Source organism: Leucoraja erinacea, chromosome 6 (assembly GCF_028641065.1).
Source record: "Leucoraja erinacea ecotype New England chromosome 6, Leri_hhj_1, whole genome shotgun sequence".
In the NCBI taxonomy this organism is placed as follows: domain Eukaryota; kingdom Metazoa; phylum Chordata; class Chondrichthyes; order Rajiformes; family Rajidae; genus Leucoraja; species Leucoraja erinaceus.
The window spans coordinates 64,872,887-64,899,167 of NC_073382.1; the positions used below are offsets into that span (position 1 = coordinate 64,872,887).

A 26,281-nucleotide genomic window follows, 5' to 3' on the forward strand; every position below is an offset into this window, starting at 1 on the left:
ATAATTTTGAAATGTTGACACGGATCTTATTCCTGTATTATACCTTGGCAATGTGTTATTTTTGTTATCAGTTATGGAATCACCATTAGGAACATAGAAGAAGAAAGGGCCCATAACATTCTTGCCATAGAGGGAGTACAGAGAAAGTTCACCAGACTGATTCCTGGGATGTCAGGACTTTCATATGAAGAAAGACTGGATAGACTCGGCTTGTACTCGCTAGTATTTAGAAGATTGAGGGGGGATCGTAAAGAAACGTACAAAATTCTTAAGGGGTTGGACAGGCTAGATGCAGGCAGATTGTTCTCGTTGTTGGGGAAGTCCAGAACAAGGGGTCACAGTTTAAGGATAAAGGGGAAATCTTTTAGGGCCAAGATAAGAAAAAACATTTTTAACACAGAGAGCGGTGAATCTGTGGAATTCTCTGCCACAGAAGGTAGTAGAGGCCAGTTCATTGGCTATATTTAAGAGGGAGTTAGATGTGGCCCTCGTGGCTAAAGGGATCAGAGGGTGTGGAGAGAAGGCAGGTACAGGATACCGAGTTGGATGATCAGCCATGATCATATTGAATGGCGGTGCAGGCTCGAAGGGCCGAATGGCCTACTCCTGTACCTATTTTCTATGTTTCTATAACCAAAAGCAGTGGCCCAAGTACCCACAGACCAGTCAGCATTACAGGTTATTTACACTTTTCTCATGTTACAGAAGTAACAGCATTTCAAAACTATTCCATCACTAAAGATTTTTTGATAAGACAAAGGGCAACAATATTGATTTATATTTGCTTAAATGTGACTTGAGAAAAACTAGGTGAGAAAAATTATTATTTTTTAAATAATATACAGGTATGTTGTAAGAACCACACACAAACAAAAAAAACCCTTGTCTAATATTTTCCCAGAGACCAAAGGATACAATAGATTAACAACCAAGACCACATATGCCCCCCAGCCCTTGAAATATTGATGGGAAACATTAAAATCTAGAAAGATATGCAAAGAAAAATTTAATTAGAATTCACCATCAAGAGTTATGAGCAAATAGTCAATATATTTGGGATATGTGTAAATAAAATAGAAAACTGCATTACAATATCATTACCAAATTAAATTGTTACAATTTAGGACAAAGGTTCACATAAACTGAAATTAATTGTCAAGTTCAAATTGATCGTTCAAGAAAATGATTAAATGATTAGTGTATGTTTGGGACGTAACATATTCACATTTATTATTGAGAATATTTACTCTCTTTGGGTAAGCATAAACTAAGAAACTCTGAATTACTTCCCTCATCTGTGATAACATGAGAATCTATTGAAGAAATGCCAAATATCAGAAATCATATTTTATTTTGAGGTGAGAACCTGGAGTCTGATGTGTCAGTGTGAAAAATACAGCAACGTACTCCTAGAATCTTGGCCGATTTATTTCCCAACTAGAACCTGTAAATCAAATTCTGATTCTTAATCTTACTGATGGATGTGGGACATTGCAACACAAATAGACTGCAGGATTCCATGCAGCATCAACTGCAACATAATATGGTTTGAGTGTAGCAGTAAGGCTGAGGCACTGATGCACATGAATGTGTTTATGGCCGATCCTCCTATCACACACGTCCCACAACATACAATCCAACGAGTTGGAACTTACGGATTGGATACGGCACTGCTCTTTTTTCCCTATCCTTTCATCATAATTCTATCCTTACGCCTTTCAACTTTCGCATAACTACAAAACCTAGTCCAGCAATGTTTGCAGTAAAGGCCTAATGAACACACATCTTCAATCCACCAAAAGATTTCAGCCACAGATCAGGTGGTTGAAATCACACCATAAAGAATCGGGGCAGCACGGTGGCACAGCAGTAGTCGCTGCCTAGCAGCGCCAGACCCGGGTTCGATCCTGACTACAGGTGCTATCTGTACGGAGTTTGTACATTCTCCCTGTGACCCGTGTGGGTTTTTCCCACACCCCAAAGATGTACAGGTTTGTAGGTTAATTAGTTTTGGTAAGAAGTGCGTAGGAAAGTACTAGTGAACAAATATCGCTGGTTGGTGCAGACTCATTGGGCCAAGAATATGTCCTTCAGCCCACCATGTCTATACTGACTTGCATCATCAAATAGCAATGAAAAGATCTGGAGGGAAGCCAGAAATTGGGCAGTGGTGGGCGAGGGAAGGTGGTTGGAATTCTGGAAGAAGCAGGCAGTCTTCAGTGAAGGCACCCAGCTAAAAGAAAAAAAGTCAAATACTAGAGGGCGTAGCTTTATGGTGAGAGGTGAAAAAAGTTCAAAGGAGATGTGCAGGGCAAGTTTTTGTTTACACTGAGTGGAGAGTGCCTGGAACATGCTGCCAGAGGTGGCTGAGGCAGACATGATTGTGGCATTTAATACATTTTTGAATAGGCATATGAATTTGCAATGAATGGAGGGATATAGATTAGATGAGAGTTGGTCTCGGCATCATGTTCAGCACATTGTGGGCCAAAGGGCTTGTTCTTGTGCTATACTGCTCTGGGTTAAGTAAATGGGTGAGGTGCCAATGGAATAACAGCTTAACATCGTACTTGGCTCAGAATCCATTAGGTTGGGAAACAAAGAGAATAAATCCGAGGCTTCTTCATGAAGGATCAGAGAGAATATCAGAAGGGACAGGGATTGTAACACTACAGCATGGGTTGAAAAGGAGCAGGTGCAGAACAGTGGAGGGAGATGGTAAGAAAGAGAATGGATCAGCAGAAGATGAACGGTGAATTACAATCCAGAAAAATATTGGAATTCACAACCTGGTGAAGTTAAATGTAATCATTTTCATGTGCTTACTAACGTCTGCAGTCTAATTCATCACATTTCCTTAATTCCCTTCAGCTGACCTCAATACAACATTTCTGTACTCTGCTGCTATTGTGTCACAACAATCTTACCAGTAATGGAATGAGAAAGCCTCTAAAAAGTTGAAGGAATTGCGAATGGCCTAAATCGAAATTTTACTCCAGTCTTTAACCTGTAGCAAATAAGTGCACTGACATCTGCTGGCTCTTCACAGTATTTTGACAGCCCATCCTGAAATATGGTTGAATTTGCAAGTGAATAAATGACATCTAAAAAAGTTAAAATGTTCAGCGAAGAGAATACAAATGGCTGTGAAATTGAATTAAAGTTGTCAAGTGTGTTAAATGCAAAGTCGATGATAAATTAAAACAAATAGAGAGTACCTGAAGGAAGCTCGCGTGGATCTGGCTAACAAAGTTTTGTTTTGCAGCACCCATTACCTAGTGCACAAACACATTTGACAAGCTTTCTCAGAAACAGTCCTTCCACAAACTGCAACCACAGACACTAACAGACAAATCTGCAGCTCCTATTAATTGCACAATGAATTAAACATAACAAATGGGATGATATAGAAACAAGGAATTGTAGATGCTGGTTTACGAAACAGGACAAAGTTCTGGAGAAACTCAGCTGGTCAGGTAGCATCCTTGGGGAACGTGAAGATCATAAATGATAGGAGCAGAATTAGGCCATTTGGCCCATCAAGACCACTCCGCCATTCAATCATCTATCTCTCCTAACCCCAGGCGAAGAAGGGTTCCGACCCAAAATGTTACATATCCATGCTCTCCAGAGATGCTGCCTTACCCGCTGAGTTTCTCCAGCACTGCATGTCCCTTTTAAAACAAAACAGATTCTGGCTTTAAACTGCTCATTCCTGGAAGAGATTTCCTGCTCAAATGACACCAGTCAGTAAAGCAGCAACCAGGGACAATCACTTCAATTATCCCAACAAGGTCAGAAGACTTGTCAATGATCACAATCACCGGGTAATGATCAGATTTTAATAAGAAATCTTTGGCAAAATATTCAAGCATCATTGATGACAACAAATTGCAAAACAAAGTACCTACATGGGATATTAATTCTTTATATGTATACATTCAGACTCTTGTCCAGCAAGTTATAACATCATAAGTACCTTTAAAAAACATCCTGTTACCATGACCCATACTATATTTAAAGAAAGCCTAATACATCCTTCAAAATTGATAGAAAACTATACGAGTCCCTTTTAAAAAGTGGCATTGGCAAATGCAGATGCATCCATACTAAATCCATCCTATTAAAAGCCAGAAGAGGAAATTATTTAGATCATTGATTTAAGGCAATCATTTTTTATAATTTTGAATATCATAATTGGTTCCACAATTAGCCATTTTCAGCTCATTTAATTTTAAGGTGATAACATGCATGTAAATGATAATTTAAATTATTTTCAACATACTGCATAGATTAAACAACTTGTACTTATACAAGTACAAAACATTTTAACAATTGTGTCTCAATTAAGATTATGAAAAAAAACTTTTTGGAATACAAATATGATTTGAAGGCCAATATCCAACCTTTAGTGTACTGCCATATTAAGAAAGTTTAAAAGTAATTTGGATAACATATCATTGATTATAAAATTATATTCCAAAAAGCTAAATCATTGCACTTGGATTCAAAAACTAAGTCGTTGATTCAAAGCATTTTATCAACAATAACATCTAACCTTGACATAAGGATGTGTCAAAATGGAACATTTTTGACAGCCAAGGCTTTTTCAAAGCGATATTTAAGATTCAGATAATTTTGAAAGCATCAGATATGAAAAATCAAATATCATAGCTGTTTTCACATTTTGGCTTTTAGCAAACGTGTTTATTCCTCTAAAGTTTTGGGATTGGGATTGCTGCGACAGCTATGCTTTCAATTGCACATTCATCGGTGCTACGACGGATGCGGAAGTAACCAGATTCTCCCCAATCACTACCCCAGCTGTTCTTAACAATCCAATATTTTTCCTTTGTTTGTGGGTCCCTGCCATAGCCCACAAGCAACACTGCATGATTAGTAAGCTCAAAGGGGTTGAACCGATCACCCAACCCTGTATAGTGATAGATTCCTCCATGATAATTCATAAAGTCACTGTAAACTTCAAAAGCAACGGATACAGGGCCATTTTTAACCAGCTCCACTTTCATTGCTGCTTCGCTGCAAGCACCATAAAACCCACCAACATAATAATACTGCGGAATGTAGTAGTGGTAGCAAGAGCTTTTCATGATGCAAGGATCATCTCTTCCTGTGTAAGGAAAGCAATCTTCTTCAACCACACCAAAATCTTGGGCATACTTCCCGGCAATCAAATATGGAAATCCTCCTAAACATCCTGGATAAGATTGAAAAACACATGTTAACAGGTCATACATTGTAAATATGGGTGAAATAAAAACCCATTGCCACCTCCTGCATTCAAGCGATGATACAAAATGCACAAATTCCATTAGTAACTTGCCCGATCAATAACATTTCAGAAGTAAACTCAGCTAAACATAGACACAAGAAACGACAGATGTTGGGATCTTGAGTGTAGATAGAGTACGACTCCACTCACATTGAGAAAAAACACAAAGTGCTGGAGGAACTCGGGTCAGGCAGTATCTGTGGAGAGAATGATGTTTCAGGTTATGTACTTCTTCAAACTGATTGGAAGAGGGGGAGGAGCCAGTAATGAGAAGTGGGGGGGGGGGGGGTGGGGGGGAGTCAGGACAAAGTCTGGCAATTGCAAGGTGGATACAGGTGAGGAATGCATTTGAATGGAAGATGGTTGGAGTAAGTGACAAAGGCCAAAGATGAAAAGCAGATGGGATGGGAGATTGCAACCTTCACATGGTCCGCCCTGTTTCAACGAATGCAATCTACCTGGCGTGCTCAATCAAATAAGTTCAAGTAGAACAAGTTGTCCCACAACTTTAAGCTGTGCACACCATACGCAAGAAGAAGAGAAGAAAAGCAGATTAAAAGGAGTCAGGTAAGTAGGCCAGAGGACAAGTAAAATTTAAAAGTGGAGGGAGAGATTTTGGTGGAAGGGGACAGGAGAATAAAGGGGAAATGGGGAACTTGGGGATGAGAGATGAGTGTATAAGGAAGGAAAGGAGCGGAGTGACTGGGAGGGGCATGAGAGAGATGGGGGAGCAGATGGGGTATTACTTGAAACTGGAGAAATCAATGTTCATATCTTTGGGCAGTAAACTACCCAAGCGGAACTGGTGCTGTTCCTCCAGTTTGCATGTAACCTCACTTAGGCAATGGAGGAGGCTTAGGGCAGAAAGTATGGAAATGAGAAAGAGTGTTAAAATGGTTAGCAACTAGGGAACTGATTGGTTCTCTACTCAAGGAAGAACCAGAGGGCACGGTGGCCTTTCTGGTGGGTGTGGAGGTGTATAGGGATTCCTCTCACTTTCTTTGTCAAAGATGTAGCCATGGTTGGGGAGGACCTGACGTGGAGCGTGAACACCACTGCGCTGCTGAAAATGGTCCAGCAGAGACTGCACTTCCTGAGGGTGCTCAGGAAGAATAACATCACTCAGAGACTGCTGCTGTCCTTTTATCGGTGCTCTATTGAGAGCATACTAACATACTGTGTATGCATGTGGTACACCAGCTGCACAGCGGCTCAGAGGAAAGCGCTCCAGAGGGCCATTGACAACGCCCAGAGGATTGCCGGCTGCCCTCTCCTTACCTTGGAGGACTTACACAGTTCCCGCTGCATCAAAAAATCCCAGAGTATTATAAAGGACATTTCCCACCCCGGACACTCCCTGTTTGAACTGTTGCCGTCAGGCAGACGGTACAGATCTACAAGGACAAGGACGAACAGACTAAAAAACAGTTTTTACCCCACTGCTATAAAAGCACTAAATGTAGCCGCCAAGGAACGCAGGGGCGATACATACTAAGGGACTGTGGTACACTGTGAAATCGACAGAAGGATGGAGGGTTGGGTGTTTATGCGTGCTATTTTCATGATATTTATTTTAGTTGTTTATCTTTTAATATTTTATCTTGTATGTATCGTTAGCTTTTAGAAATGTTTGAATGGTGCACTGACTGGCTGACATTTTTAAATTTCGTTGTACATGGTTCATGTTACAATGACAATAAAGGAACTATTCTATTCTATGGTTAATCGCATGACACCAGCTATGTATGTCTTTCTGCTGGTTACGTTGAACGTTCCACATGTACTGGAACATCAATATCGTAAGCACTTTATCTGCATTTATGTGTATATTGAACTGACCTGTTCTGTATTTTTCCTTACAATATTCTGTTGTGCTGCTGCAAGCAAGAATTTCATTGTCCTATCTGGGACATGTGACAATAAACTCTCTTAACTTGATCATTCCCCAACTCTTTATCCACTATATTAATGACTGCATTGAGTCTGCCTCCGCGCGCTGAATTTGTTGCTTTCACCTTTACTACTAACTTTCACCCTGGCCTCAATTTCAATTGGTTATCTCTGAAACCCTCTCCCCTTTCACAATCTTTATTTCCACCACAGAGGAAAACTATGTCCTGATTTTTACTCCAGACGCACTGATTCCCAGTTACCTCGACCAAACTTCTTTCCACTTTTCCTCTCGCAAGAAGACCATGTAAATCTGCTCCAAAGATGAGGCTTTCCACTCTAGGACGTCTGAGATGTTTCCCTTCTTCAGCAAACATGGTTTTCTCACTGCTGTGATGGATGAACCCCTAATCAAGTCGCCTGTGTCCCGCAGTTCTCCACTCACTCTTCTTACGCCCAAATATAGCAAGGATAGAGTTCCTTTAGCCCTCACCTTTCACCCCAGCAGCCTGCCATCGAACACATAATTCTCCAACATTTCTGCCACCTTCATCGTGATCCCACCACCACATCTATTGTATTTGGTGCTCCTAGTGTGATCTCCTCTATATCGAGGAGACCAACACCTCACCTATCCCACCCCTGTTTCTTTCTCGTGCCCACACCCTCACATCAGTTTGCACAAATTTCTCCCATCCCTCAGGCACATGGCTCCTTTACCCTTCTTTATACACTCAACTACCATTTCCAAGTTCCCCATTTCTCTTTAATTCCCTCTTTCTCTTTCCTCCCTGTCCTCTTCCACCCATATACCTCCCTGGCTTTATATTTCACTCCTCTTCTCTCTCCTGCCTCCACCTTTCAACCACCTACTCTAATCAGTTAGTCCATTGTGTCCACAGATGCTGCCTGAACTGCTGGGTTCCTCCAACACTTTGTTTTACTCAGCTAAATTAATATAATGAAAGTTATGAAATTTGTCCAATGTGCACAAAAGCTCATTTGACCAATGTCACTATGGAAATATTTTTCTATTACATCACAAAGGTGTTTAATTTGTCTTCAAGTGGTGGATTCAAGTTCAAGTTCAAGTGAGTTTATCGTCATGTGTCCCTGTATAGGACAATGAAATTCTTGCTTTGCTTCAGCACACAGAACATAGTAGGCATTTACTACAAAACAGACAAGTGTGTCCATGTACCATAATATAAATATATACACACATGAATAAATAAACTGATGAAGTGCAAATAACAGAAAATGGGTTATTAATAATCAGAGTTTTGTCCGAGCCAGGTTGAATAGCCTGATGGTTGTGGAGAAGTAGCTATTCCTGAACCTGGTTGTTGCAGTCTTCAGGCTCCTGTACCTTCTACCTGAAGGTAGCAGGGAGATGAGTGTGTGGCCAGGATGGTGTGGGTCTTTGATGACACTGCCAGCCTTTTTGAGGCAGCGACTGCGATAAATCCCCTCGATGGAAGGAAGGTCAGAGCCGATGATGGACTGGGCAGTGTTTACTACTTTTTGTAGTATTTTCCTCTCCAGGGCGCTCAAATTGCCGAACCAAGCCATGATGTAACCAGTCAGCATGCTCTCTACTGTGCACCTGTAGAAGTTAGAGAGAGTCTTCCTTGACAAACCGACTCTCCGTAATCTTCTCAGGAAGTAGAGGCGCTGATGAGCTTTCTTGATAATTGCATTAATATTCTCGGACCAGGAAAGATCTTCAGAGATGTGCACGCCCAGGAATTTGAAGCTCTTCACCCTTTCAACCATCGACCCGTTGATATAAATGGGGCTGTGGGTCCCCATCCTACTCTTTCCAAAATCCACAATCAGTTCCTTGGTTTTGCTGGTGTTGAGGGCCAGGTTATTGCGCTGGCACCATATGAACAGTTGCTCGATCTCGCTTCTATACTCTGACTCATCCCCATCAGTGATACGTCCCATAACAGTGGTGTCAACAGCGAATCTGATGATGGAGTTCGCACTGTGACTGGCTACGCAGTCATGAGTATAGAGTGAGTACAGCAGGGGGCTGAGCACGCAGCCTTGAGGTGCTCCCGTGCTGATTGTTATCGAGGCTGACACATTTCCACCAATACGAACAGACTGTGGTCTGTGAATGAGGAAGTCGAGGATCCAATTGCAGAGGGATGCGCAGAGACCCAGTTCGGCGAGTTTGGTAACCAGTTTGGAGAGGATGATTGTGTTAAATGCCGAGCTGTAATCGATGAATAACAGCCTGACTTGTGAGTTTTTGTTGTCCAAGTGGTCCAGAACGGAGTGGAGGGCCAGCGAGATCGCATCCACCGTTGATCTGTTGTGGCAGTAAGCGAACTGCAGTGAGTCCAGATTTTTGTTGAGGTAGGAGTTGATTTGCTCCATGATCAACCTCTCAAAGCACTTCATCACCACCGGCATTAGTGCCACTGGTCGATAGTTATTGAGGCACGTCACCTTACTCTTCTTGGGCACTGGTATAATTAATGCTAAATTATTCTAAATTATTCTAAAACCAATTACATCATCTGTAAAGTCAACTTTTGAATTCCAAAAGTTGATAAAATGTCACAAGCCTAACCTATCAATGTTTCCCTTTCCATACCAGACCTGCTAAGTATTTACAACACTATATGTTTTATCTCTTAAAATGTTGGACTACTCAGGAATGTTATAGCTTTTCATGCCATCCCACAATAACATTGGAAAGAGATTTTTGCTGCGTGCACTATGACGTCTGCTAACATAACAATATTGAACATGATTATCGCATTCAGATTTTGATTAAAGCAATCAATTTTGCTGTGAAGTTCACGCCATGTGTTGCCAAAATGATATAACACAATTGGACTAATTTCCACATTTAAAAAATACCATCGATGATGAACAAAATATTAATTCATGCTTTGTAGTACAAGAACAGCTTCTTGAAAATGTTTTGCAAAATCATAACCTAAAAAATGTGACCACAAGAGCCGCTAGGTTAGACAATACCTTGTGAATAATTGCTGCAGGATACTATCTGCTGAGGGCTGAGGATTGGAGTTTGTGTGTTGCTTGTCAGAATACGAATGCGAGCTTCGAGCATCCCCATAGAAGAAAAAGAATAACAACTTCCACATGCGCCTGGAGTAATTGAAAGAGGCAAGGTCAGACAGAACAGTGAACAAAAATACATTAAACATTTATTTTTTTTAAAAAGCAACTTAATTTTTTTTTCAAATATGAAGGAACACTTCCCATTTGCCAAGTCGGGAACCTTTATTTTAAACCTTTATATGCAGCAGGGGACACAGAGGAAAATATCCTCATTGCTTCAAGATACTATGAATTCATTATCCTAGCAGCTGCCGTCTGGATAACACCTTTCAAAAGAGAGGAATGTCCCCTGTATCGCACATGACAGCAGCTGGAAGAGCTGCAGACAACCTAATTAAATGTGGATTTGTGAAAGACCATTGGCATGGATGAGGCATGCAGCAGCAGCAGCAGCAGCAGCAGCAAGAGTATGGCCAGTCAAGATAATTTAACAAAGACAATCCAAATACAAAACATTGAAATGCTTTATTAAAAAAAGGCATGCACATTGCTTAGTTTAGAGATACAGTGTGGAAACAGGCTCTAGACCCCACCAAGACCGCACCGACAAGTGATCCCCATACACTAATACTATCCTACATACCATGGACAATTTACAATTTTTTTTACCAAAGCCAATTAACCTTCAAACCTGTATGTCTTTGGAATGTGGAATGAAACTTGAGCATCTGAAGAAAACCCATGCGGTCACAGGGAGAATTTACAAACTCCATACAGACAGCACCTGTACTCAGGATCGAACCTGGGTCTCTGCCGCTGTAAGTCAACAACTCTACTGTTGAACCACCGTGCTGCCCCTAGATAATACAGGTAACTACGGGGTAAAATATGGTTTGAAACAAAAATACAATATTTTTGAATCCAAGAAAATACACAATCTAGAGCAATGATGTTCAGCAAAAAGAGGGAATCATTGTCTCTGGCCAAAGCCAAAACCCATCTCCAATTCTTTATTTTAATGCTTGCAAGCTAAACACAAAGTAGATTTTCAGGGAGGTGTGCTAAAGCCTTCTACTCTGGCATGTTCATTACTTCATGACACTCACAACTGTAAGCAGTAATCAATAGAAAACAAATGGGAACTGCTATAATTCTGGACTCATAAGGTCATAAGTGATAGAAGAATTATAAGAAAAATACAGAAAGGGTTGTCTCACCTTTCATCCCGAAGGGTATAAATTCATAAGTGATAGGAGCAGAATTAGGCCATTCGGCCCATCATTTCTACTCTGCCATTCAATCGCGGCTCATCTCCTAGCTCCATTCTCCTGCCTTCTCCCCACAACACCTGACACCAGTACCAACCAAGAATCTATCTACCTCTGTCTAAAAATATCCTCCATGGCCTCCAGTCTTCTATGGCAAAGAATTCACCACCACCCTCTGACTAAAGAAATTCTTCTTCATCTCCTTCCTAAAGGAACATTGGCTACGACTAGTCCTAGACTCTCCCATTAGTGGAAACATCCTATCCACATCCACTCTATCCAAGCCTTTCACTATTCTGTACATTTCAATGACGTCCTCCCTCATTCTTCTAAACTCCAGCAAGTACCGGCCCAGTGCCGTCAAATGCTCATTATATGTTAAGCCATTCGTTCCTGGGATCATTTGTATAACATTATTTTAATAGTTAAAAATAACACCACTGATCAATAATGAACCTGTGGACCTAGGTAACAAGCAAATTCAAAGACAACTATACAAGTAATCTGAATACATTCCTTCCTCTGCTCAATTGCCACTGGTTGGGCAGCAATCTCTGGTAGCCACAGTATATGAATGATGCAATTATACAGGAGAGGGTGCAGAAGAGATTCATTAGTATATTTCATGGATTAGAGGACTTTAGAATTATGAAGGAGATTGAATAGGTTGGAATTGTTTACCTGGAACTTAACCTATTAGGCGACTTAAAAAATTATAAGAGGCACGTATACATGATAGATTGTGGAAGAGATAGATACAACGTTCAAGAGGCAATTACACTTGAATAGGCAAAGCATTGTAGGACTCGTGCCTAATGAAGGGAAATTGAATTAGGATAGAAAGCTGGCATGGATGATGGGCCAAAGGGCACACATCTGTGCCTTCTGACTCTACAACATGCCCCAGCCACCAATGGAAACAATGTAGAAACAAAGAACTACAGATGTTGGTTTATATCTAAGGTAGACACAAAGTGTCAGGCAGTATCTCTGGAGGAAAAAGATGGGTGGTATTTCGGGTCGAGGGACCTCTGACTCGGGTCCCAAACTGAAACGTCACCCATCCTTTTTCTCCAGAGACGCTGCCTGACCCGCTTAGTTACGCCAGCCCTTTGTGTCTATCATCAGTAGAAACAAGCTGTGAACCAACAGAGGGCAGTCACGGGTCAATCCACCCACACAAATGGCATAATGTCAAACAGCCAAACTATTGTTCTGCGTAGATTCATTCAAATAGTGCCAGAATATGCAGACAATGGCAAGGTGACATACTATATATTAATGTTGGGAAAAACTCCAAATACTACATCTAACACTTTGCTCTAAGAACTTCATTTGTCCAATGTCTGCTGACAAATCAGGCAGATTCCTAATGTTCAGCAGCTACAACAGCATCAACCTGCTGGGCAGCTGACAACAAATTGCTCCAAAGCAGGATATAACATTAAACAAACCTGCAACCATTGAGCAATGCACCATGATAAGAGCAGAAATTGAATTTAATTAAAAAAACCCATCTTTATTGTAAGAAATCAAACTTTCCTTATGGGGTAGAGTTTAACTAATAAGTAGAGCCAGGATGTTTAGGCGCTAAAAAACACTGAAATAGGCAGGCAAAATGGCATAATAAAATTATTAAAAAGGCACAAAAAGGCATTTATTTCCACCACCAAAATATGGTTTAAAATGATAATATAAAGGTATCCTGCATTAAATGACCAAAGTTGCCTGGTTGCACATAATTACTAGCATTTATTTCAAATTATCTGCTGTTAAACTATTCCGTCTATCAGAAAGAATATGCTTCAATTGGGAAAAACTTATTTCTATTTCAGACTCTATATTCATGTCTATATCTTGTGCATTACAACTACCTTTGAGAACTTTAGCTATGTTTTGTATTTCTTCAAGATCTTTGTTAGTTAAAATCACTCTCACATTTTCCTTGTATGTCTTTAACTACATTGCCAGGAACTTTATGAATATCGTCAGTTACTTTGTTCAAAACCTGCAAGTTATTCACTAATGTTTTGCCACGTTTCTCAAGGGACGTGATAGCTTGTGTAAAGTTTGCAAAATTGGAAGCAATATACACAAGATCGCGGTGGAGGGACTTTTTCTGCAAGATTTCACTGACGACCCCGACTCCAGCAGATTCTTCTTCAAAACAGTTAACGATTTATTTTATCTTTTCAAAATTTGCAGCATAGTGGAGTACAGCAGAGATCCATGTACCCCACCTAGTCAAAACTTTAAGTCACGAACAAAAGATATTGCGTTTTATACCTTCTGGCCAAAGTACAGCAAGTGAAGATGTAAACAACTGAGCAATAGTTGAGCTGTTTGACTTCTCCAATACTTTCGATACCAACAAATGCTCCTTTGATGATTGACCTGCCTCCAGTGTACCGATGACTACATTGGCAACATATCTCCCCCCAGCACCAGTTGTCTCGTCTATTGAGATCCATATTTTGTTGCATGCAACTTCATCTTTAATTTTCTGCACAACAATGTTGAAGTTGCTGTCAACATAATTTTTCCGTGATGACGACTCGCTTGGTATATGTTCCTCTGTGCATTTCTCTAAAAAACCTCTGAGAATTTTTTTTTCGAATTTCCACAGTGGAATTCCAGCATCAATGAATGCCTTGCCCAGAACATTTGAAAATTCAGATTTGCGACTGGAGCCAGCAGTAAATGTAGTGAGGAGACAAGCTTGGGTAATTCGCTTGGGTAGTCTACACCCTAGCGGTATCAACATTGACTTCTCTAATTTTAGTTAGCCCTCGTCTTCTCCCTCCTCCTCCTTCCTAGCTCTCCTTCTAGTCCTACTGCCTCTGCCTTTCTTTATCCCACCACCCCCCCCCCCCCATCAGTCTGAAGAAGGGTCTCGACCCGAAACAGCGCCTATTCCTTTTCTCCATAGATACTGCCTCATCCGCTGTGTTTCTCCAGCATTTTTTATCCACCTTTGATTTTTCCTGCATCTGCAGTTCTTTCTTAAACATTCTATTCATACGTATATTCGAAGGTGGCGCCCCTGGTTTTGCCCCGATGGTGGAAATTTTCTTGTAAGTTATAATATGTTAACACATTAATAATAACATTAATATTAACGTGTTAACATAGAAAAGGTCATTGTAATCACGGTTCAACTAGAGAAAATAGCACGACCTTTTAGCAAAATGGCAAAAAAAGGCTGATTTAGGCATTCGATCATGAAAAAGGCATTATCCTGGTGAAATCATCAAAAAAGGCATGAAAAGGCATATGGTATTTATGGCAAAATCCTGGCTCTACTAATAAGTATGGTCCAGGGTGTGATTTTAAACTTTATTTGAACCATGTAACCAAGTGCAGTATTTCCCAAGAATACAAATGATTTTTAAAATACTTTAAATGCATGCAGTTCAAGTGATTTCATCTTATTTCTGCAAGTAGCACATTTGTAACATTCTGTTCAATTGCTACGAACAGAATTGGTACCTTGCATTAATGTACATTGTTTCAAAATATTCTTTGCTTCACAGGGTAATTATAGCAAACGTTACAATGTCAATCCCAGTTATTAAATCTAGAAACATTGATTTCTTGCATTCATTATAGAAAGAAAAAATCCAGTTCCTTTATGGGTACATAAATGTACCCATTTCAAAAGTGTATAGTAATTGATATTCTGCAAATACTTTTAAATCACTCCACATGTTTTGCTCATTAAACACGGATACATATGAAAACAACCCAAAAAGGTGAATCTTTTTAGCTTTGTAATTATTTTAGAAAACTAACATTACTAATGCTCCTAATAATTACACATTACGAATAAAACTAATGTGGTTTATTACTTTTAAATACGCAAAATGGCATATACAAGATAAAACCATGATTTGTGTATAATTTTCCATTCATTAGATTTAAAATTTGAAAACAAATTCCAATTTACATGCACTAGTTTCATCATTGGTTTAAATTATCAGATGTATATTCATAAAATTAAAATCATAACAGGCTGACTTTAAAAAAAAAAGCTACTCTAAGTATTATGTTTACCTAGGCACTAAAAGATTCCACAATAAAAGTTTCAGAAAAGTTCTTACACTCGATGTCATAGCAGAGTTTAATTACATTTAAAGCTCGGCAGATAATGAAGCAGTCGCTGCCAGGATTGAGGCAGACTTAGACTCATTAAGTGGCAAGGAACATTCATGCCACACAAGTAAGTGCCAGCCAATGGTCTTGTCCAACATAAAATAATCCAAACATCTCTCCTCAGAAGGCTTTATAATAAAATTGGAAATAAAGTAAAGGTCATTACCATCAAGGATCATAACGTGTTTAATAATTCATTAGATACTTATAAATTCCTACTGTACCAATGAGAATATTGTATTTCATGCACTAATCACCTTTGCTGAATACAGACAAGCTGGCTTGTGCCAATTGTACTAAACTGAAGGCAATTTTGTAATGCAGGCACATTCACATTTGAATTCCCAGAACATGAAGTGTGAATTTATTATGTCATTTGGTCTATATTCAAACTATCCAAAATGCAAACACTTTAAATTCTAATTGATCCTGGGCAGTTTGGGGACTCAAAGTTAATATGCGCAATACTAGATTGCATACACTTAAGCAGCAGATTGACTGAATTTCTGGTTTTAACTATTTGCATTCAATACAGCAACTCCTCAACTTACGATTGGGTTACGTTCCGATAAACCCCGTTGTAAATCGCAACGAGTTAGGCTGCAAAAGAACCGGAAATGAAGGACTCTTTACTCTTCTTCGTCCGCCTCCGCTTCATAAAAACGGCTGTTGGACGAGGACGACTAAACCTGCAAAGAGCCCTTCATGTTGGGTTCTTGATCAGCCTGACTCGTTGCATTACTGCCATAAAACTTTCCATAATTAAATTGATCCCATTGCACTGTAGCAACCGAGGCATCGCATGCACTGAAGTTCACCTCTGGGTCAACAAAGCCACACATCATGTTATGGAGCAACAGCCCCACCTTCTCCCCACACCCCACACCATTTGTGTCATTTTGACAGCGCTAGCGCTAGAAAATGAATGTTTCTCTTCCTCGTCCGCCTCGGCCGGATAAAAACGGCTGCTGGCGCTCTTCGCTCCACTCGAACCTGACACTGGAATTTCCTGGCGACTCCAGCGGATGGGGAGGCGGGGGTGCAGAGGGACGAGGAGATGGTGGAAGGGCCACCACCACGCCTCAGGCTGGCCCAGCGCCGGATAAGGGAGCAATGGTGAAGAGGCGGCGGCATTAACAACAACCGACTCAGTCGCAGCCCCAGCTAGGGCAGTTGCCCAAGAAGGCGCCAGTCAGCCTATCATCACCGAGCGCGTCTTATTGGTGGCGGCGTCCAGCAAGCAACGCGGCATCTCACTGGCCGCACTATCGGCTGTTTACACTCGTTATCGTGTGGCTGACTGGGAGCTGCGGCTCGCTGCCATTGACCAGCATCACGAGAGAGTACCGTACCGCATATCGCTAGCCCGGGAAAAGATCAAAGTTCAAAATTCGAAGTACGGTCTCTACTGAATGTGTGTCACTTTTACACCATCGTAAAGTTGAAATATTGTAAGTCGAAGCATCGTACATGGAGGAGCATCTGTACACATATATTTGGAAATCTCAAGAACCAATCCATGTGTATTATAATTGAAAAGCTGCAGTTGGGTTTGCTAGATAAAATTCCATAAAAATTAGCAGCTAGGTTTTGGTGCACAGCTTTAATGCAATTGCCACTTTGTTTTAAACACCAATAAACCAATTAAATAATACAGCTATTTATTTTTGTATTGATGCCACATAAGTTGTATACCCTCAAAACTAGATGAGCAGGTTGTTGAGCTCAGTGTCTAATAGTGATCACTTTGCCAAACATTGAAATTTTGTTACAGCAGTTTGGAATAATGGGCAGTGCTGATAAATATACATCAATTCCACTCAGTAGATGAGAGACTATAAGTAAAACCCAACTTGCTACCTTTAACATCACTTGTATTATGGCACAGTTAATAAGCAGATGATGGAAGGCATGAAAAAGAATGCCTGGACCTCATTGTCCCATTTCAGAAGGAGTGTGACCCAAAATTACATTTGTCCATTTCCTCCACAGACACAGCCCAACCTGCTGTGTTCCTCCAGCAGTGTGTTCTTCCCCATTCTTCATGATACTGTCACCAGCTACATGGTCAGCCACAAATGACAAAGCAGTGACAAAAATCTCCAACTCTGATCCAGCATGCAAGCTAGAAGCCAAACCACCACCTTCTATGATAACATTTATGGAGCATTATCTCTTGCCCAAAGTTTGACACCATCCTTTTTTCAAATATTCTAACCTTGTGTTCCGAACTAACACAGGACCTTATATTTCACAACCTACATGTCCCACAGTCAAAAAAATTCAGCTAAGTTTGCCTCATAATTTATCTTCTATGTTAGTAAGTCTCACTAACATATACTTTCATTGATCTTTACCGATGCTGTTTTGCAATAGTCAGCAAATGCTTTTACATTCTAATGTTACCTGCAGGATGCATTTCAGATATCCCCAAATCAGAAATAGATGTTCGGGCAGATTTTATGAAGACTGGTATGTCCACTGGAAGCTCAGAACACGTTAATTTTTGGGCACAAGAACTGTATTTGCACAAATATATTGATTTATTGACAAATTGTTTTCACAATGGAGCCAAATGTGAAAAATATAATCGGCAACAAATACAATCTCATTGGAAATGGAAGTATAGCGAGCAGTCTATTTGGTTCTTTACACCTGTTCGACAGTTCAATAAGATCATGGCTGATCATTCTTGCATGCTTGATTTTGTTAATATCCAAAAATCTTGCAATCCCAAGCTCAGTGATTGAGCCTCCACAGCTCTTTGGAGTAGAGAATTCGAAAGATCGAATCGCCTTTGGATGAAGAATCGGGTTCTCAAGGCACTCTTATCGTCACACATATTTTAAGACTGTTATCCCTCGATCTGGACATCCCAGTGAGTGAAACATCACTCCCTGCCTCTAACCTGTCAAACTCAATAAGAATTTAATATGTTTCACTTAGATCATCTTTTATTCTTCTGAATGATTTTTGGCAGAATCTGCTTAATGTCAACCATTACATAATCCCCTTATTCAAGAATCAATCTGCTATTTTTGATGCATTCCCTCCATCACAACTATATGCTTCCTTAGATTAGAAGACAAGATCTATTCACAGTACTTAAGGTGTAGTCTCAAGAGTCCTAAATAATTTCAGTAATAAATAGCATTTTTACTAAAGGTACCAAAAAAATCTTCCCCCTCACCATTTTCAATAGACAATAGGCGCAGGAGTAGGCCATATGGCACTTCAAGCTGATCAAATTTTGCTGTGATGTTTAGATTTTCTGCACAGGGTAATATCAACATATGAACATCCTACTTTAAATTCTTTGCTTCAAAACACAGTCAGACTTACCTTGATTTCGAACTGGACTAACGTAATTGACTCCATCTACATTCCTCCAGTCCCATGATTCTGGCAGAGAATCCGCAAGCTTTTGTACTTTCTCCAATGCAGGCTTTGGTTTTGGACGGCTGTGAAAGAACAAATCACTATAGAAACATTTCCATTTGAATAATCCAGCATCATTATTCTCTATTTTTAAAGTAGGATTATTTGATGAACACTAGGTAAAAATGTCCTTCATCATAAAGGTCTCTGCATTGAAATTGTCCTGTTGTAAAATAGCAATAATTCAAGCAACCATTGCAGGCTGATTACAGACACTCCCCGACTTATGTAAGGGTAACATTTCATAAACCCTAATGCAAGTCAGATTTTACACGTCATTATCACCTTAAAACCAGATGGAAACAAAGAACTGCAGATTCTGGTTAATAGACAAAATGGCACAGTGTTAGAATAGATCAGCAACTTGGCAGCATCTCTGCAGAACATGGTGACGTTTTGGGTAGGGAACCTTTTTCAAACTGATTCAATCTATTGAGTTATTCTAGCATTTGTGCTGCTTCACCTTAAAACAAGGCACTGTTGCCATTGGTTTGCATTAGCGAGCCATTCGCCACCAGCTGCCGCCCTTCAAGTTGTCACGGCTGTTGTTGTGGCTCACGTTGTAGCCACTGCCTGACAGCACTTTCTTCAGGCGACCGCCAAAAATAGGACGTGCTCAGTCATCGTGGGGCTCCCTCCCCTCTTACCAGCTGCCATTTCTTCCTTCCAGCACTTTGTCCAGTCTCCCCTCCACCGCCACACCCTCCTCCAGTACCGCTGCCCATCAATCTCCTCCTTTGTTTCCCCATAACATCCCAAGATGTTTACAGCCTGAAGAAAGGTCTCCATATGAAACATCACCAAATCCTTTCCTCCAGAGATGCTGCCTGACCCGCTGAGTTACTTCAACATTTTGTGTCTACATCCTAGAAACATAGAAACGTAGAAATTAGGTGCAGGAGTAGGCCATTCGGCCCTTCGAGCCTGCACTGCCATTCAATATGATCATGGCTGATCATCCTAAGATACACTTGGTCAGGCTTTTAGGATTTACCCACCAATATGTGATTCAAGACCCCCAATGCTTTCTCCTTCATAATGCTGACATACTCCACAATATCTGTTCCCTCTCCTGAACCAACTAACTTCCATGTCCCTCTCTGCAGCAAATGCAGATTCAAAATATTGATTTAAGTACTTGCCCAATTCCTGTGGCTTCATATGTTAATTACCATCCTTTTGCATTGAATATACTTGGGAACTCTTTCAGAATTCATCTACATCTTATCTGCCAGGGATGTCTCATAGCTGCTCTCTCCCCTAGTAATCTCCTCCCTTAGTTTATCCCTACATCCCTTATTCTCCACAAAGGAATCATTTGATCTCAGCAACCAACACATGCCTACCTTACCCTGACCATGCCCACTATCACCTTGATTCCCTAATCTTAAGTGCCTTACCTTTCACCCCAACAGAAACAACATCAGCCCCGAGCTCTTCCTATCTCACTTTTAAAAGCCCTCCCTCCCCATATGCCAGCCATTCCTTTAGTTGGAAACAGCCTCTTCCAATCACATTTTGACTGTTCCTGTCTAATGCCATTAAAAATTAGTCTTCTCTCCATTTAGCACTTTAACTAAAAGGACTAGAGTTCCAAAACGATCTTTAAAAACATATAGAAATATGGTCATTGGTCTCAGACCGTTGCCCCACTGACACGTCAACCACTCATGCAACCTCACTTCGTTAAGAGTTGGCTGAGTGCTGACCCTTCTCTAGTAGAACCATCTACATATTGTTCCTGGACATACAATAAACAAATTCTGTCTTCCCTGATCCATTCATCCTAAAACAGTCCCAGTCAAAATAAGCAACGTTAAAATTAACCTATTACAACCCTATTATTCTACAGCCATTTGTGATTTCCTTACATTATGTGCTCCCCCAACTCCTGCTGACTATTGTGAGACCTACAGGATAATCCCAAAGTGATCATATTTTTCATGTCTCCAAGTTCAATTCATATGGACCACACTGGATGTCCTCCCTAGATATTCTGTCCATGTGCTGACATGTTGTTCTGTCAATAGTACAATTCTTCCATCATGTTGGAAGTGTTGATAATCTGAAACATTGAGCGGCTAGTCCTGCCAAACCAGATTTTTGCAATGCCTATAACATCACAATTCCATGTACTGATTGCTGTTCCAAGTTCCTCTGCCTTACCCATGAAGGCAATATGGTGATTGCACAGAGTCGTTAAGCCAGAACAAGATTCCTAGTCGGGGTAAGTGAGGTGCCAACATGAACAAACAACTACTGAGCTGATAGTTGAGCAAAGGTTGTGGATATTACATCTCAAACAATAAAGGTCTGAATGACCCAAGTTTCTGGAAGGTAGAAATTGAAGTCAAACCAGAAAGGTTGGTTGTTTTACGTGTAGGTTTTCTGAGGCAGTGAAGTCTGGAGGGGGGCTTAAAAGTGGAGAAACACATTGGCAAGTTTGAAGGAAGAATATAGAACAGAGTACACAACAGAGTAGGCCCTTTCGTCCACAAAGTCGGTCCCAAACATGATGCCAAATTAAATTAATCTCCATCCATTCCCTTCATATCCATGACACTAATCTCAAAGCCTCTTGAATGCCATTGAGTACAACATTGTAACCATGAACTAAACGAACAGGAAGCGAACCAATAAAATAGTTTAAATAAAATGGCCATTTATGCAGGTAGGAAAAATAAGTCAAATGGCAAACAAAGGAAAATTGAGGATGAATAACAAAAATGTCAAAATGCAGAAAGAGGAAGTAAGAATAAAAAGATCTTGAAAGAAAATCAGAAGTGTAGTTTTTTTATCCCTCTAGCACTAATAGACAAATAAATCCAATCCAAATTACAGAAATGAGGAATATTAAATCTAACTTCTGTTGAGAGGGATTTCATCACAAAACAAGCAGTTGTTAATTAATCAGGATGGAAAATAAATAGGTTTAGCCATTAAAATTTGAGTGGTGGCACTTGAAAAATCACCAATAATCTGAAGGGAATTGCAGTTGGCATTGGGCACTTGCACTTCTTCCAAATTATTGCATCCAGTGTCCATGATGAGGTCTCATTGTACAGTTTGATTGTATAAATAGAGAAATCAAACACATACTGGGTGACCACTTTGCACCCCCCACCCCCTCACACACTTCATTCCGTATGGGCATCCAGCATTTCTGTTCTCCTGTCACTTTAATTCTACATCCCAATCCAATCCAGCCACCTCCAACACCTCACACAAGTTGGATCTGGGTAAATTCCACGTTTTGGGATTTCCTGTTGAATTAACAATTTCAAGTAACCTCTGTTTTTTAATTTGTTCCACTGATGATAATGTGTAATCAATTGTTTATTTTTTCCTTTTCCCTCTCTGGCAACTTTAAGTACTTGTTACGGATGACATATTTGGTTTGCATTCCAGCAGACATTTCATTTGCTCTCTCCAATCTAACAACACACGTTTGATGGAAGAGTCCTTGCCCCAAAATATTGACACCATTTCTCACTATATTGAAGTTCTTCTACCTGCTCAGTGCTCCCAGCATTTCCTCTTATTGTTTCAAGATTTCAAAACCCGCAGAGTTTTTTGAAAGTATTTTACGACAAACCTGAATCACCTCCTCTGTATGCCTGGCAACATTTCACCAAGAATGAAACCAGTTTTGGGAATGGGGCCTGTTCACTGGAGCTGAATGGTAATCTGGGGCTCAATACTAGGGATGGAGACGTTAGAATGTGGACATTGGTTTATCTATTCTGCCAGTGAAGTTAAAAGATTATGCAGATTGTGGTGTTGTCAATTTAAGCTACATAGTGTACGCAGATTATCACTGAGGGGTGCACAGGAGGCAGGGATGATTGCTGCTCAGAAGACCATAAACTGTGTTACATTTGAGGTTTTGATCTTCAAACATTTCTTCCGAAATAAATGCTTTGCTCGCATACTGAAGGTAAACATGAAGAAAGGATAACTGCCAATTTATCAGAACTGCCAGGTTTTCGAGGGTCCTATTGCAGATCTTCATTTGGTGGTTAACAGTGTACTGCAGAAACTCATTGGCAGAGGACCATGATTTTACGGATGTTAAATGTAAAGTTCAGAGTCAGTGTCATAGAGCACGGAAATAGGTCCTTTGGCCAAATAGGTCCATGCCGATCAAGCTGCCACATTAACATTAGACCCACCTGCTCATGTTTGTCCCATATCCCTCTCAACCTTTCCTATCCATGTACATAACATCCCAACTTCTATACTCCATACCCTGACTGATTAAGCTTTGTACCGATAGCCTTCTTGGTCACCTTATCTACCTCTAACACCACTTTTAAGGAACTATGTACCTGCACTCCCAGATCCCTCTGCTCTACATCACTCCTCAGAACTCTACCAATCACTGTGACAGTCTTGCCCTGGTTGTCTTCCCATAATGCAACCCCTCACACATACTGATCATGCCTTCTACAGTCACAACCAAGTCATTGATGTAAACCACAAGCTGCAATGGGCCCAGCCCCCGATCCGAGGCACATCGGTAATCACAGGCCTCCAGTACGAAAAACAACCTTCAACCATCACCCTCTGCTTCCTTCCATGAAAACAATTATCTATCCAGTAGCACTAGCCTACCAAATCAAATGCTTTGCTGAAGTCCATATACATGACATCTTTGGTTTTGCCCTCAGACCTTTTTGGATACTTCTTCCAAAAGGTCACATTCTCCCACGTACAAAATGATGCTGACTGTCCCTAATCAGCTGCTCTCTATTCAAACGCCTAAATATTTTATCCCTCAGAATCCTCTTCAGTAACTTGCCTACCACACATTCGAAAATCAACTGTTTGGAACATCATTAAGAAGAAAGCGAGCACTAGTGAGCTTACCAATTGAAAAGGGGCTGGCAGACCAAGGAAGGTCTCCACAGCCGGTGACAGAAGAATTCTCTCTATAATAAAGAATAACCCCCAAACACCTGTTCAACAGATCAAAAACACTCTTCAGGAGTCAGGTGTGGATTTGTCAATGACCACTATCGGCAGAAGACTTCATGAACAGAAATATAGAGGCTACACTGCAAGATGCAAATCACTGATTAGCTGCAAAAATTGGATGGCCAGGTTACAGTTTGCCATGAAGTACTTAAAAAACCCACCACAGTACTGGGAAAAGATCTTGTGGACAGATGAAACGAAGATTAACTTATATCAGAGCAAAGTATGGAGGAGGGAAGAAATTGCCCAAGATCCAAAGCGTACCACCTCATATGTGAAACATGGTGGTGTGGTGTTATGGCCTGGGCATGTATGGCTGCTGAAGGTACTGGCTCATTTATCTTCATTGAGAATGTATGCTGATGGTAGTAGCATAATGAATTCTGAAGTGTGAAGACACATCCTATCTGCTCGTTCAAACAAATGCTCAAAACTCTTGGCCGGCAGTTCATTCTACAGCAAGGCAATGATCCCAAACATACTGCTACAGCAACAAAGGAGTTTTTCAAAGCTAAAACCGGTCAATTCTTGAGTGGCCAAGTCAATAACCCAATCAGAACACAATTGAGCATGCCTTTTATATGCTGAAGAGGGTTGGAATACAGGCCTGGCAGACTATCACCAGAGATGATACCCAACAACTGGTGATGTCCATGAATTGTAGACTTCAAGCTGGCATTGCATGCAAAGGACATGCAACACAATACTAAACATGACTACTTTCATTTCATTTCATGGTGTCTGTTCTCATTATGAGGATACACTTGCATTGGAAACAGTTCAGAGAAAGTTAATTTAAGTAGATCCCAGAGAAAACCAATGCTTTACGAAGAAACAATTTAGCAGATTATAGTTATCTGCACAGGAGTTTACCAGAGCACGATCTTATTGAAAGACAAGATCCCAAATGGGCTTGATAGGAAACATTTTTCCATAAATTGGCAGCTAATCAACTTAGCAGATTCAAAATCTGGATTGATGAAGAGGTAAATTTTACTCTTGTGGGATAGTCCAGAATAGCGGAGGTAGATTTTGGGCCTGTTAGAGAGTCATGGTGAACTTATGTTAAAGGAGAAGTTGAGAGGGATTATAATGACCCACCGCCTGATTGTACTTCCCTTTTTAAGACTGCCTAGTCACACTTCCTTAATATCTTGTCTCTCTGACTCAGCTGATGAAAACACCTTTAAGCCTCATTAAATATCAATGATTTCTCTCCCCTCATGGTTAGCCTCCTTTACTCTCATAGATGAACTACATCAGCTTCCACCAACGCTGCAATAGGGTGGCACGGTGGAGCAGCGGTAGATCTATTGCCTTACAATGTCAGAAACCCGGGATGATCCTGACTACGGGTGCTGTCTGAACGGAGTTTGTAAGTTTCCCCGTGACCTGTGTAAATTTTCTCCGAGATCTTCGGTTTCCTCCCACACTAAAGATGTACAGGTTTGTAGGTAATTGGCTTGGTATAATTTTTTTTTTAAATGCCCATAGTGTGTGTGTAGGGTAGTGTTAATGTGCGTGGATCACTGGTCGGTGCTGACCCAATGGGCTGAAGGGCATGTTTCTGCACTGTATCTCTAAACTAAATATTAACATAGAAACATAGAAATTAGGTGCAGGAGTAGGCCATTCGGCCCTTCGAGCCTGCACCGCCATTTAATATGATCATGGCTGATCATCCAACTCAGTATCCCGTACCTGCCTTCTCTCCATACCCTCTGATCCCCTTGGCCACAAGGGCCACATCTAACTCCCTCTTAAATATAGCCAATGAACTGGCCTCAACTACCCTCTGTGGCAGAGAGTTCCAGAGATTCACCACTCTCTGTGTGAAAAAAGTTCTCCTCATCTCGGTTTTAAAGGATTTCCCCCTTATCCTTAAGCTGTGACCCCTTGTCCTGGACTTCCCCAACATCGGGAACAATCTTCCTGCATCTAGCCTGTCCAACCCCTTAAGGAAACATTAGGAAACATTTAAGATTCCTTATGGCTCCCCTGTTCTTCAACCAGATTCTGAGGCTGAGGCAAGGAGGCTACACTTGAATCGGTTGATTGTTTAAGTTAATTTAAACATTTAAACTTGTGATGGCAGAAATGTTATTGCAGTGCGTTTGCTGCAGGATGTGGGAAGTCAGGGTCAGTGCTGGTGTCACTGACCACTACACCTGTGGGAACTGTGTCCAGATGCAGCTCCTCAAGGACTGAGTTAGGGAACTGG

General features: G+C 40.7%; 1 protein-coding gene across 2 annotated transcripts in view; it reads right to left on the bottom strand.

Moving 5' to 3' along the window:
- Positions 1-3,822: 3,822 nt before the first annotated feature.
- ctsc (cathepsin C) overlaps positions 3,823-26,281 on the bottom strand; it is a 33,856-nt gene continuing 11,397 nt past the window's right edge. For both annotated transcript variants that reach the window (XM_055637257.1, XM_055637256.1), the window contains 3 exons: positions 18,988-19,106; positions 10,181-10,312; positions 3,823-5,218 (listed from right to left, as the gene is read on the bottom strand). In XM_055637257.1, coding sequence (XP_055493232.1) covers positions 4,716-5,218; positions 10,181-10,312; positions 18,988-19,106 — 754 coding nt within the window. In that variant the 3' untranslated portion in view covers positions 3,823-4,715. The remainder of the gene's footprint in view (positions 5,219-10,180; positions 10,313-18,987; positions 19,107-26,281) is intronic.